At 38.7% G+C, this 13,553-nt stretch overlaps 1 protein-coding gene and 1 long non-coding RNA gene across 2 annotated transcripts in view; one reads left to right on the forward strand and one right to left on the reverse strand.

Moving 5' to 3' along the window:
- Nucleotides 1-13,553, forward strand: part of LOC123974456 — a 153,233-nt gene that overhangs the window by 132,064 nt on the left and 7,616 nt on the right. The gene's annotated exons all lie outside the window — the stretch shown is intronic.
- LOC123974450 (gamma-aminobutyric acid receptor subunit gamma-3-like) overlaps nucleotides 1-13,553 on the reverse strand; it is a 113,132-nt gene that overhangs the window by 72,416 nt on the left and 27,163 nt on the right. The window contains exon 3 of the mRNA XM_046055141.1: nucleotides 2,430-2,497. Within this exon, the coding sequence (XP_045911097.1) occupies nucleotides 2,430-2,497 (68 nt within the window). The remainder of the gene's footprint in view (nucleotides 1-2,429; nucleotides 2,498-13,553) is intronic.

Raw genomic sequence — 13,553 nt, forward strand, 5'->3', positions numbered from 1 at the left:
TTCTCGCTACATGCTCTTCAGACCTTTTCTTCTTTGGTTTACCGGCCATCTCTCCTTCTTCACAGTGTTGAATAGAACTGTCCCTCCCATGGCCCGCCTCCGCCATCACTTCTGTGCATGTGCACTTATGCCACCTGTTGCTGATTGGCTGGAACAATGTTGTGTGGCAATGTCAACACCACTTCTTTGTTCTTCCATTTACAGTGCCAGGGCCGTGTGGAAAAAATTGATTTTTTTTCAGGGCACACACAAAACACAAAAATGCCAGCAAAGTCTGAGGAACTATTTGCTAAACTTAATAAAAGTGTATTGGATTATGATCACTTACTATCCCCTAAGAGTTGTATAGAATTAAACCCCATCTGTAATATTATTTATGGTCTGCATTTTTCCTGCAATAGCCAATAGAGATTGCCTTAACACAAGAATTTCATTGTATGGGTTCCTTTGGTTCCTATACTGGCAAATTATGTGAACTTATATTTACTTTCACTCATTACCTCTCTATATAGTGGTTTTTCATTAGTGGTGGGGTCTGCTTTTCCCACACTGGAGTCAAGCTGCCATTATATGCACAAAGGATTTAAAGGATTCAGGAAAATTTTAACTTAATTTCACCCTACTGTTCACTTTTGTGAACTTTCACTGTGTCAGAGCTGTATAAAGTTACTGCGAAAGCACAGGTATCCCAAATCACCCAGGACTGATATAATAAGGATTACTTTTAGTGTCAAACCATGGTTGACCATGGTTGGTATTCAGTTCAGTCAAGTAAAGTCAATTTTCTTCATACAGCCCGATATCATATATTATAAATTTATCTCACGGGGTCCATCCTTGGACACTCATTTTGAATAAGAAAAATCTCTCACAAAATGGAAGAAAGCTCAGGAAGAGCAACAAAAGAGAGATCCCTCCAACAGATGTCATGTATGTCCCAGTTTGGTAACCTTCTCTCTCTTACTTTCACTCTCTCCATCATGTAAAGGGATTAATGATAGTTTAGGAAATTACAACCTATCCCAGCGTCTATGGTGACTACAAAGTTCCCCGTGTTTTACAAAGTGACTGTGCATCTTCTGTTGGCTCCTCAGTCAACAACTGCATCACAAATTGAATTTACACAATTGCACTCTGGGAGGAATCCAAAGTGTCCTCTGCTAAACGGCTGCATAGTAATGCTCTGGCATAAAATTAATTGGGTTAATTTGGGGCTACTGTTTCCTGTAGCACTCATTTAAATGTATTCCACTATACCAAACCTAACATGATAAACATGCTTGCTTCCTCACTTGCCAGTAGATATTACCTTGCATAATTTTTACTGATTGAATAAATACATTTCTGGCAAATAAAAGTAATAATAACATCAAATGCCAACGAAGAGCACAGTATAGCACATAAAGTACACAAATGACATTCAGTCCAGCACATTGGACCATGCAGTTATATCATTAGTTGGTAATTTGATTCTGAATGAGCAGATGCAATCTTAACTAATAAAAGTTTCAAGGTAGTGCTGACAGTAAAAAAGGCTAAATTGCTTTTATGTCTAGAAATATTTTATGTTGCCAGGCAACAGTCTCAACTCAACATCTGGTGATCTGGTAAGTTCAGAGATAAAACATTTTCATTATCATGTCTAGCTCCTTAAATATTTGCAAGCAATACATTTAACATGTTATGAGATTGAATATTTAGGAAGAAAAATAAGTATCATATTTAAATGTATTGACAACAATTAAAAAAAGGCCTTTTGCATTATACATAATGAAAGGCTGCGTCCATTTAGTCTACCGCATTCCATTCAAGGCCAAACAACAGACTGCTTATGCTTTCAGTTATCTGAAAAGTATAGCTATTTTCTCATTACCGCTCATCAAGCTTTCAGTTTCAGCATTTCTTATGTTTTATGGCATCTGATAAAGCCTTTTATAATGAAATATGCATCGATTCATGTCCTGGTCTTTTTCAAAAAGACATTCTAATCAAACTTTATTCTGGGAAATGCCATGCTGGCGCAAAAAATCGAGTAACTAAATACAGCTAAAAAGCAGAAAAACTGAAAGAAAATAACACTTTTTTATGCCCGAGTTTGAGAGGAGCCCCCCCCCACACAGGGAAACTAACTACTGTCTGAATCAATAGCAGAGCGCTTTCATAGCAGAATCTCTATGACTCTACTGGGTTTTAAAACTCACTCATTTGCTTAATCCGAGCTGATCCACGGGATGTGCACAAAGCGTCCACACCTGTTTTTCCTGGCTTTCTTCAGCTCAAAAACAGCTGCGGTGGTCCACATGACCTCCAAATATAGCGTGAGAAATGGCAGCATTCATGTAAGATGATGCTAATGTCCAACGTTAGGCAAATGTGTGTGTGCGACTGGGGGAGAAAGGGAGAGAGAGAGAGAGAATATTTTAACTCACCATATCGATGGATGACACAGGCCCGATGCTGTTGACATATATGCCCACATTGATGACTGTTGGTTTCACTGCAAGAGGGGAAGAAGAGTGAGTGATGGTGGCTGCACACATTGTAGGTAGGACATGAGAGATTTATACATGCAGTCATTCTATTTGGTTTGTCATTTGTCAGCGTTTTCATCCTGCAGTTATGTGTCCATGCCAACATATCAAATCAATAATCAAGTTTAAAACAAAGGTTATCATCATTCAGTGTCACCATGACAAATAAAACGAGTCTATTTTCTTTTCAAGGAAGGCAGAGCCGGAGTGGAAAGATTTACTTTTGAAATCAGAAAGGCTCCACCCTGCTTCCTGGAGCAGTTACTGTGTTACCATGACAGTTAATATCATTTTCAGTCAGTATGTAGGATCTTGGCTAATTTTGCTTGGCAATAACATTTGGGTTGGTTCTAAGAAGCAGAAATTGGAGCATCAGAAACGTGGAATGGTACCAGACCTAAATGCTGCAACTAAGTCTTTGTTTGTTTGTTTAATTACTGTAAGACAGAAAAAAAGGCAAATTGCATCTGACATGCAGTAAAGAAAAAGAAAAATGGTTGATGTTAGTGAACAAACTCCCATGAAAAATTTATAACGTGGGGTTTATGGATCATTCTGGCTGCATTTGTTTGTGTAAAATCTATACAAATATTATGTTTTTCATCATGAAACTCCATGTCCTTATATATTTCCTGTAAAGAGCACGTTACACAATACATTTTCTCGGAATTACACATGGTTTACCCAACCTACAAATTCACTGCATGTCCTTCATCTGGTGATGACCAGGTCAATTAAACTTGAGACATTTAAAATATTGTTGCAGTTCCATGATGTTTGGCTGTGTTAGCAAAATTGTTAACTTGCTAGTTTTTGATCATAAGTAATGTAATCATAACAAATGATTGTCACATTATGCTGCTTTAATTTTTGTTTTTGTCACACAGCAAGCACCTCATCTAAATGTCTAAGTAACACACACAGACTCAAAGATGCACTCTAACCTGTTACGCAGTTTTTAACACGACATGGGGACTCCGTGGCTACATTATGACATTACCCAAGTAGCATAGCTCTTCGGTTGGCAATGTGTTGGTCGGTCTAACACTTTGGTTCAGACTGAAATTTCTCAGCAACTATTGGCTAGATTGCCAACACATTTTGTAGATATTCATTTCCCCCAGAAGATGAATTGTATTCACTTTAGTGATCCCTTAACATTTCCTGTGGCACTATCATCAGGTGAAAATATCAGTTTGTCCAATAGTGTGGTTTATGCCCAAATACCTAAACTAATGACATTCCCATTAGCCTAAGCTTTACTTTGTGTTTACTTAAAAATAAACTAAAAACAGATAAAACAACAGTACATAAAATAGAAAACTATATGGCTAGTTAAAAGCTTGTCTTAAAAGATGTGTCTTTAGGTGTTTAGCATGATCACCTCCTGTCTTAAAATATGTTTTGGGAAATGTTAAAAGGTCTTGGCCTGAAGACCTCAGAGGGAGCTTGACCATGCAAGGCTCTAAGTAATTATTAAAATTTTAAAATGCACTCTAAAACCAATGGGAGGCCAATGAAGGGCCTTAAGCACATGCAAATGTAAGCAGGCAAAACCAGTGATGGTGACCGTGGTAAACATTGTTCCTGCTAAACATCAGCATAGTCATTTAGCACATATTAGCATGCTGACATTCGCATTTTGCTCTAAAGATTGCTGCTCTGTGAAGTACAGCCTCACAGAGAAATTAGCGTGGCTGTAGACTCTTTGGTAGCAACAAAAATGTGCCCGTAAGTATGCTACACATGGACGGAGGAATAAGTGACCGGGAGCACTGTACGACATCGTATGTGTTACAATTCCACAAAAGGATGGTGTAAAAAATTTAGAGAAGCTGCTGGCCTGTTACAGCTGACAAAGAAAAGATGTGAACCTAACCTTTTAATGGGTGAAAAGGTGAAAACCAAACAAGGGTTGATCTTTTTCATTATATTAATAGATCCACTGAAACAAGCTTTAAAAATATTTCCCACGCACCATATCTCTCTTTCACTCTTCACACCGCAGGACATTACGTGCCAAGCAAAAGTGAAAAGCTGCAGTTAGGCTACAGACAAGACACACATAAACATTCTGTTTCACCCACAAGCACAATGTTCCCCCTTTGGAGTGCTATCAAATACAACAACTGCAGTGTACATCAGTGTAAATGCAGGTTGAGTTGTTCTGGTTACAACACACATTACAAGGTTAAGCACTGTGTGAGAGCTCTTGTACCCTGTGAGATAGTTTAATAGTTGGTTTGTATTATTTTGCAGGACTGTGACCAGCAGATCGGACGTGTATGGAATCTTGCTGGGTTAAACGTTCTGCAGAGTGGTGTGTTGTCAAAAACTTCTGAAGGAGTCTTTTTGAAAAATGCCAAAAATAAGATAAATGAAGGGAGTTGTTTTGTACTCACACAGGAGATTTTACAGATCCATTCACAGCACTTGTGAACCTTTAAAGACTGGGAAAATCTATCTTTGCCTTATTTATCTATACTGTACAATATATAGATATATATATATAAATTTTTTTTATTCTTTATTTTTACAGGCAAGTCATTAAGAACAAGTTCTTATTTACAATGGCGGCCTGACAAGTGGGGTAACCACTTAGGGAAAAGGAAAAGGGGCTGAAATAAATACAGTACATTAGAAATACATTCAGTTTTAGCAATTACATAAAATACAATTAAAAACACAACACAGTAGACAACACAAAAATTATTATGTAGAGAAGCAACTGCAAGTGTCCGTGAACAAAGACGATATAATAGTTTTAAAAGATGAAATTGAAATTAATGTATCCAGTTTAAGAAAACTTTGCAAAGCGTTCCAGTCACGAGCGGAAGCAGATTGGAAAGAAGCAAGACCAAAGGCAGAGTTGGTTTTGGGAATACTTAATTGACGACAAAGTGAGGACCGGGTGTTGTATGTGAAAGGCTTTGGCTGCAACAGATGACCCAAGTAAGGAGGTGGGCGACCGAGAAGGGTCTTGTAAATGAAAGTGAACCAGTGAATTTTACGGCGAGTCTGAAGGGAGGACCAGTTGACAGATGAATATAAAGCGCAGTGGTGTGTATTAAAAGAAGCATTTGTGGCAAACCTGATAGCAGCTAACAGCTTTATATGTGGATGGAGAAAGAAAGTGAAGTTTCCAACCAGATGCCCTAGTATTTATATGCAGTGACTTGTTCTAGAATAGCCCCCTTGCAAGTGGTCATTTTAAGGGCTGGAGGAGGCATAGTACCCTTACATATTATTAATATAATATTACGATTTCCGTGTTACACTGAAGCGTTGATGCTGCCTTGTCCTTTCCAGCACTGCCTCAATGTAGCACAAGATTGCAAAAAGCTTAAAAGCCCACAAAATTATGCTCAACTTTGCATGTTTATACTCCCTTTTTCCTTGAAGAAATGGTGCCTTGGAGCAGTGTGCTTAACCCTTGACCTTGCCTAGTCAAGCTGCTCGTTATCCAGCAAGAAGAGTCTGATGTTTTACAGAGCAGCTTTCAGGTGTGAGCAACAGCACCACAGAAAAAAGAAAACAAGTTGCTTAAGGAGTAGACTTCAATTGGAATATACTAGTGTTATTAGTTGGTCATCTACAGGCAGTAGCACTATCAATTAAGAGCACTAAACTAGATGTGCCATCTGTTTTGCATGTAACAGAATCATGTTAGTTGTCACATTGGGGAAAGAGCTATTTAATGAATCCATGACCCATGTTACATTCATTTCAATTGTTCTTAATGGTTCATTGCCATTAAAGACTTTCTATATTGTTAAATCATCAGCATCTTCATAGTCATTTAGTGTGCTCTCGATGTTGATATGAATCACAGAATTGAAATGCACGCGGGTGTGTTTATGTGCGCACATCTGCGTGTTATGTCCCCAGGAACCTGATGTGCTGGGCCAGTGGAGGCCTGCTGGGAGGCGTTGATTCACTTCCAACAGCGTGTTCTGCTCCATCAACTGGACAATGAGGGACAACAATGCGGTCGCACTTCTGAAATTAGTTTCACAATTCGGCTTGTGCTGTCCCTACAGTCAGAAATGTTCTCTGTGATCTTTAGGTTGAAATCTGCATTTGTTCAAAAATACATCATGTAGCATGAGACAACCGTACGTTAAAATGTTGCTTCTAGCAATTATAGTATCCAACACTTGGCACACTATACCAAACAAAGTGAATTACAAAAGTTCTGAACTGAAGCCACTCTGACAGGCAACACTAGGAAATACAAAACACTCTAAATACTCTGTAGACTAATCACAACATCAAGGCAAACTGATCACTGGTTCACAGCTGCCCTGGACTGTGGACACACAAACTATTTAAGGTGCAGCTGGGCTTGATTGGAGACTGCTGATTGGTAGATTCAGTCAGCTCATAGCCACCCCAATCAGTCAGGCGGTCTCATCTTCAGAGGGACCAATCCTCGATGGGGATTCACACAGCTGGATTTGCATAACCAGCAGAATCACTAACAGGAACAGCACAATTAGTGGCAGCCAGTGGCAGCCATAGTATGTTATCTCAACATCTACAAGATGGATTGGTAGAAATATTGTACAGACATTCATGGTCCTTGTAATAAAAACCTTAATGACATTGGTGATCCCCTCAGTTTTGACATATTTGGTTTTCAGTGAAATATTGTGAAAATTGTCATGAAATTTGAAACAGACATTAATGTTCCCATCAATTGATGATTTGTAAACATTTTGCTGATTTATTTAACCTTCATTTTAAAAGGAAAATCCCATTGAGACAAAGTCTCTTTTGCAAGGGAGTCCTCTATATCACAAATAAAAACTTTAAAAAAAAATTTCAACCATAAGTTGAAATGCAAAACACAAAATTAGAATACAGGACCATGCAAATTAACACAATTTGTAAAAAGTATTTACATAAGCATATTACAATGAGTTATAAATATAAAAACGAAAGTAAATGAAGAGACCAAATGTAGATATCTGACTACAATTGATAAAGAAAATTTATAACAAGTGCATGTGCCTGTACAGTTCAACAGATATAGGAAGGCAAAAGAACAAAAATGGCTTTCTAAGTGATGACCAAATTGCTATTTTGTTTAGCCATGAAACCAATTTGCAGCTCTATACCCAACACCAATATTAAAAAAAATATATCCATCGAAGGCCTTTGCTATGTTTCACTTTTTTTTTACTACTATGTTTTCAATTGAAACGGGCCCTGCCCTCCAACGGACCCTGACTGACTTGCAACAAATTAACCCACTTTTAAAATAAACTATTTCACTCATTGTGCAGAGGACTGGTCACAGTAAGTAGGGGTTGCTCAGGGGGCTGTAGCACTCCCGAAATCCAGGCACTATCAAAAGCATCAATTGGAGAGAGAATGAGTAAGAGAGGGGGGAAGGGAGAGAAGGGAGGGGGATTGATCATGTGGATGAGTGTTGTACACAATTCTGTGATGTATGAGTGAAGTGTATGAACTACACTGAGTCCCTGACTAACAGACAGATTATATAGGCCACGCTCATCTCCTCTAAGAAGCTTTCTTAAAAACTATAATGACCTAGTCGTGGGTCACATCTCTCTTTCTCATCTAGGCGCTGTCTCTCCCTCTTCATCTCCATGAAGTTCTCATGCATTAGTTCCTGTTGTTGACCGTAGTTGCTGTAGCTGCTTTGACATACATTAAGATGATGTTCAAGTTTGCTGTCTGCTGTAGTGTAAATTGTTATCGAATTGTTGTAAATTGTTAATAACTATTAGATGTAAGTTATCCTGGCCATTCAAATGAATACAAAAAACACGAATAGCATGAACTATTTAGTATGACATTATATAGACTGACCTTCTCTCTCTGCATCCCTGTGTAGGGGAGAGCAGGGTTGGTTGGCACACGTTTCACTCTGCTGCATTTCTCTGGCATAAGTTAAGTTAGAATATTATAACCACCAGCAAATGTTAAAGGTTAAGGACTCAGCTATAAATAAATATAAATAAATATTTGACCATATATATTTTTTAAATAATTGACATTAATTTGTAAAAATCCATTTTAACTTTGATATTAAAGATTTTTTTTTTGTTGCAAATTCTTGTCAAAAAAGCCAAATTATATTGACCATGATTTCATGTATAAAAGAAACAAAAGGGTGAAACATCCAAGTGGTGTGAATACTTTTTATAGGCATTGCATCTTCTCCTCTAGTGTCAAATTTTTTATTTGCTTTATGACCAGATACCTGCTAAACGAATGACATTCCCATTAGCCTCATGTTTATCACTAATTGTGATGTAACACTGTAAACATTAAAGCTGGTAAACATTTGCTTGTTATTGTCTTATGAGCGTGTTAGCATGGTGACTTTAGCTTTTCGCTCAAAGCACCTAAATACAGTTACACAGAGCATGGCTGTAGACTCTTGCTGCGGTTCTTGGTTTGTCTTTTCTTCTACTTAGTACAATCAGTTGTTGGTTATTGTCACCCTCCCGGGGAGGGATTGGACTTGCCTACTCATGTTCTGTTGCCAGTCACTTCTTTTCACATGCTATGGAGGTTGGAGTGCTTGTAACAACCTCTGATTAATCAGTGGGAGGCAATAATGCAGCAACAAGGTGTGATCCCTCACTGGCTTCCCATCCGCAAACACTGCTACCTGGGTACACTGGAGCGCACCACCAAGCAGCTTCATTTTAAAGGGTTTCTTGTTGGCATCATTTTGGTCACTTACTAGCATCTCTAACCCCCTTTTATGTATTGTATGGCACCATTACAGCCCATCAAACCCAAATTTAGGCTCAGAGTCAAATCTTTATTGTCCATTTGGGGAAATTTGGCATTGAAGGCGTACAGGACAATACATAATCACAATGTACAAATTGTAGACTCATTCATTGTTCATTCAGGGTAGCCAGAGGCTGGAGTGTATTTTTGCATGCATTGGGAAACCCCAGGACACAATGCCAGTCTATCGCCATCAGACAAAGACAGACAGAGATAAACAATAATCACACTTTTGGGCAATATACATTAGTGCAACGCAACTGCATGTCTTTGGATTATGGTGTACCTGGAGGAAACCTAGGTGACAGTGAGATTCACTGTCCCTCAGACCCATTTACAGTGGAGATGAAGAAAAGACCACACAAGTGGAAGCATGGGATGTAAAGCGGATCTGTTACAGCTTAGTTCTGCAGCGTTTGGAAACTGGGACAACCTGAAGGGAATTGTCCTTAATTTACACCAGCGGATAATCAAGGTAGACGATGACACTCTGACTGAAGATATGTTTCAGACAGACATTAGTCAGCGTGGTCTACTGAGTTACAGTAATGACTACTTCTTTTTTTCAGTGAGATTTATTTACCAGATGGAAAAAACTACAGTCCGGTGTTTCCAGCCTCCCTTCAATCTTTTATTTCTTCCCCCTCTGGAAGTGTGTGTGAGTCTATAAAAAAAACACAACCATCACAAAAGCTGAGCCGACCTGACATATGTCCAAATAACGCATGGCAGATGATGACGCTGCTGTAAAAGAGAATATTCAGGACATATTTCCCCTTCTTCTTTACTGTTTATTTCTTGTTTTATACTTCTGTTTGGGAGCTTGTTTTGCTCTCTTTCATCTCTCAAAGAGAAAAATAAAGTTGAAAGGAAACCAACTTCTAATCAAAATGGGAAGATGCTAAAACAGCTACCTACCTATTTACCTATCGATCTGTCTATCAACCCAATTTTCCACTTTTAATGAAGAAACCATGATCCACAGAGGCCAGATGAATCCTTCTTCCCCCTCTTCATCTTGCTCATCCTACTCCTCCTCCTCGTCTTGCTTTTCAGAAAAGCATGACAGGCCCCATCTGTATTACCACATTACCCTGTGGGCCTCTATTAAGAATAAAGGGCTTTTATGCCTGCTTGGCCTGGCTGCCATGACAAATGCATTACGCATTGTCAGCCTTGGCAAACAGGCAAACACACATTTGCAGACATACATATCCCAGCTGACCGTTCAACTCCCATATGTTCAGCGCCAATGGAACGCTCTACTGGGAGTACTGAATGCATCGGGAGGCTGTGTGAGGCTAGCCTCACATCTTTAGCTCACTTTCAAAATAAATGTGCTGTAAAATAGTTAATCACATCCTGTTTACTAAGTCATCATCTACAGTATGTTAGGCCTTCCAAAGTGACTCCACCAGTACAACATTGTTTAACAAGGACTTACAAGTGGACAGTGCTTGAAATATTTTGTGACCTACTCTGTCCCACAAAGCCAAAATGCAGTTTTACTATATAAAGGTATTAGGCCATTGAAATTTACTATTTATATACCACAAATGTAGCATGTTCAATTGTCAGCAAAACAGAGCTAAAAATGAAACCGCAGTAACTAGGCATAGGCTATACAGAGTTTCTAAATGTTTTTGTTTAAACAATATCCTTAATGTAACTTAACAAAGGATATGTAACTCAGTTGCGCAAATCAGAGTTAATTCATGCTCCATTGTTGAATTGGTGAACAAAACAAAATTGGCTGCTGAATTCATTCAAAATTGACCCAAAATGGGGCTGGATTTAAACTGCAGATTGTATATATTTCTGCGCAATATTTGGCTTCATTCATTTTACGCTATTTCTTCAATTCCCCTTTAAAGTCATAGATAATGGGTAGAGTTTTCAAAATGACATTCATTCTGTGTTGCATGCAAATAAAAATAGGTCAGAAAATGTCAGATCACTTTGTTTCCTGTTAATAGTTTTCTTTCTGATTCTTCTAGTGGAACAAATACAGTCTGCTAGTAACCACAGCCTCTGTTCAGTTATCCCTTTAAGTCTCAGTTATATGGGTCATATAGTTCAGGTCAGTTATGGATCCACAGAAGTGTAGTGTGCACACACTGTCATGGTTGGTCATTGTAATCCATTGTTTCATACTCTAGTGCACATGCCATCCTCAGTAATTACACATCATGTCATGCATGACATCTCTCTTCCCTTGTTAGTATGTGTAAAAGCCCACATTGCCTTTGGTTTGCTTGGAGAAGCTGTTACTGTTGCTGCCACAGTCCGTCAGTTGTGAGCATACAGTCTGTGTTACACATAGTGTTAGATCATAGAGTGAATGATTAAATTATTTTTTTTACATATACAGATTTTAGGAATCAAAGCTGACTCTTGAGATACTAAATGAAGTACACAACAATTATTCTTATCTAACGAGCTTTGACTACTTCTCTAGTACAGATTAATTAATAATAATTTATTTATTTATTTACTAACAGTATGCCAGCGCTAGTTACTTCCCTTCAAGTGTAAAAACAGTATGTTCCTTATAGAAATGTGAACATGCTGGACATTTGTTTATTTATTATTAGTATTTTAAGTAACCCTTATCATAAAAACAGAACATAGAGGTATTATTGCAAAAAATGTGTTTTGCACACTTTCAGAAAAAATAAGACCCCTCCTAAACTTCCAGTTTTGATTGTGTAGCTGCAGCAAGCCTGTAGTCATCAGTTAGTGTTGTAATTTATAGCCTTGTCCATCATAACTAGGGATGGGGATCGAGACCTCAAAAGGACCCGGTTCCTAAAGTCCTCTCAGGGCTGCAGTAAACACAACCACTCGTTTCATTCAGACCGAATGCAATGATTGGCTGGGTGACTGTCACTCTCCCTCGCTGCCATGGCTACCAGCCGTGCTGCTACAGGAGCTGCCCCCGTGCGCGCACCCGGTCAGCTCGCTCAGACCTGACGAGCTTTTTCTGCGTGGCTTTTCAATGATAGTGACAGCTGAGGAACACCAAGGGGCTGACACAGCGTGGTGGCTTTATTTCTGCTGGACAGGTAATCTGGCTTTTATCATCATCGGTTTAGTTATTCACCATACAGGTTTATTGTTATACTATGTTTACACCTAACTTTAGTTATCTTTACCTTGTATCTAATCTGTTTGTGATTATCTTGTGTCTGCAAGTTGATGTTTGACTGTATGTTACTTTTACAAATGTGGTGATGTCACGTTAGCTGTGTGTTTGTAGTTATGAGAGAGACATTTCAATGTTTCACTGTTAGTAGACGTAAACAATGACGCCTAAAGGTCCCCAAGTATCTGTGTTTCTGGTATATAAGCTACCTATAATATAGTTTGACATTGTTTGTAGCTAAACCTACTGTGTGAAAACCTTTTACTGTAATTGCTGCTGTTATGCCATTACTTATTTTACCAGAAGCAAAAATTCCTGTATGTTTTATTTCTACTGTGTCCTCAGGTCACCTGCAGATTTGGAGTCTTCCAACACCCTGTACTTCTCACCAGTATACACTGATCGGACCATGCTGGCTGGCCTGGATTACAACCACCATGTCTACAGTCCAGCCAGGAGAAAAGCTGATGACACAGTTCAGTATGTTGCATTATGAGTACTCTTGTGCATTTTACTCAATACATTTATAAGTGATGAATCAAAAAATATTAAACAGTATGAGGAATACAGATAGATGGTGCTGATTTATTGTTTTGATTGCATTTTATGTGGAAATGCCAACTGCTCTATAAGAGAACAATGTCAGGTATTACAAACTTTTAACTAAGCTGATCCTCCTTTCTGTATTATCAGGTACAGCAAGGTGTACAACAAAAAGTCCAGGAAGTGGATTGAAGGTGGAGAAGGACTACAGTTACATTGCAGACCTCCAGAGTGCCGTACTCCTCCTCTGACGGTTGTCTACTACTGAGGGGAGCTGCCTAGAAGCAGAACCAGAAGACCTGATGATCCCCGTCAACATGGGGTTCAGTCAGGTGTCCCTGCCCCAACTGTGTTGCTAGATGTAGCAAAATATAAAACAACAAGGTAATATGGTTGGTTTTGAAATGTGGTAATTATGTCAGAGAGGTGATCGTGATATATTTAATCATCTCCACAGCAGCGATATGATGCTACATGCAAAGTCTGAACTGTCTTCATAATCAGTCAGGACACCTCTGGACACACCTTGTCTTTCTTCCTGTACATACTTATTTTTAATG

This window comes from Micropterus dolomieu, linkage group LG01 (genome assembly GCF_021292245.1).
Source record: "Micropterus dolomieu isolate WLL.071019.BEF.003 ecotype Adirondacks linkage group LG01, ASM2129224v1, whole genome shotgun sequence".
NCBI classification, from domain to species: domain Eukaryota; kingdom Metazoa; phylum Chordata; class Actinopteri; order Centrarchiformes; family Centrarchidae; genus Micropterus; species Micropterus dolomieu.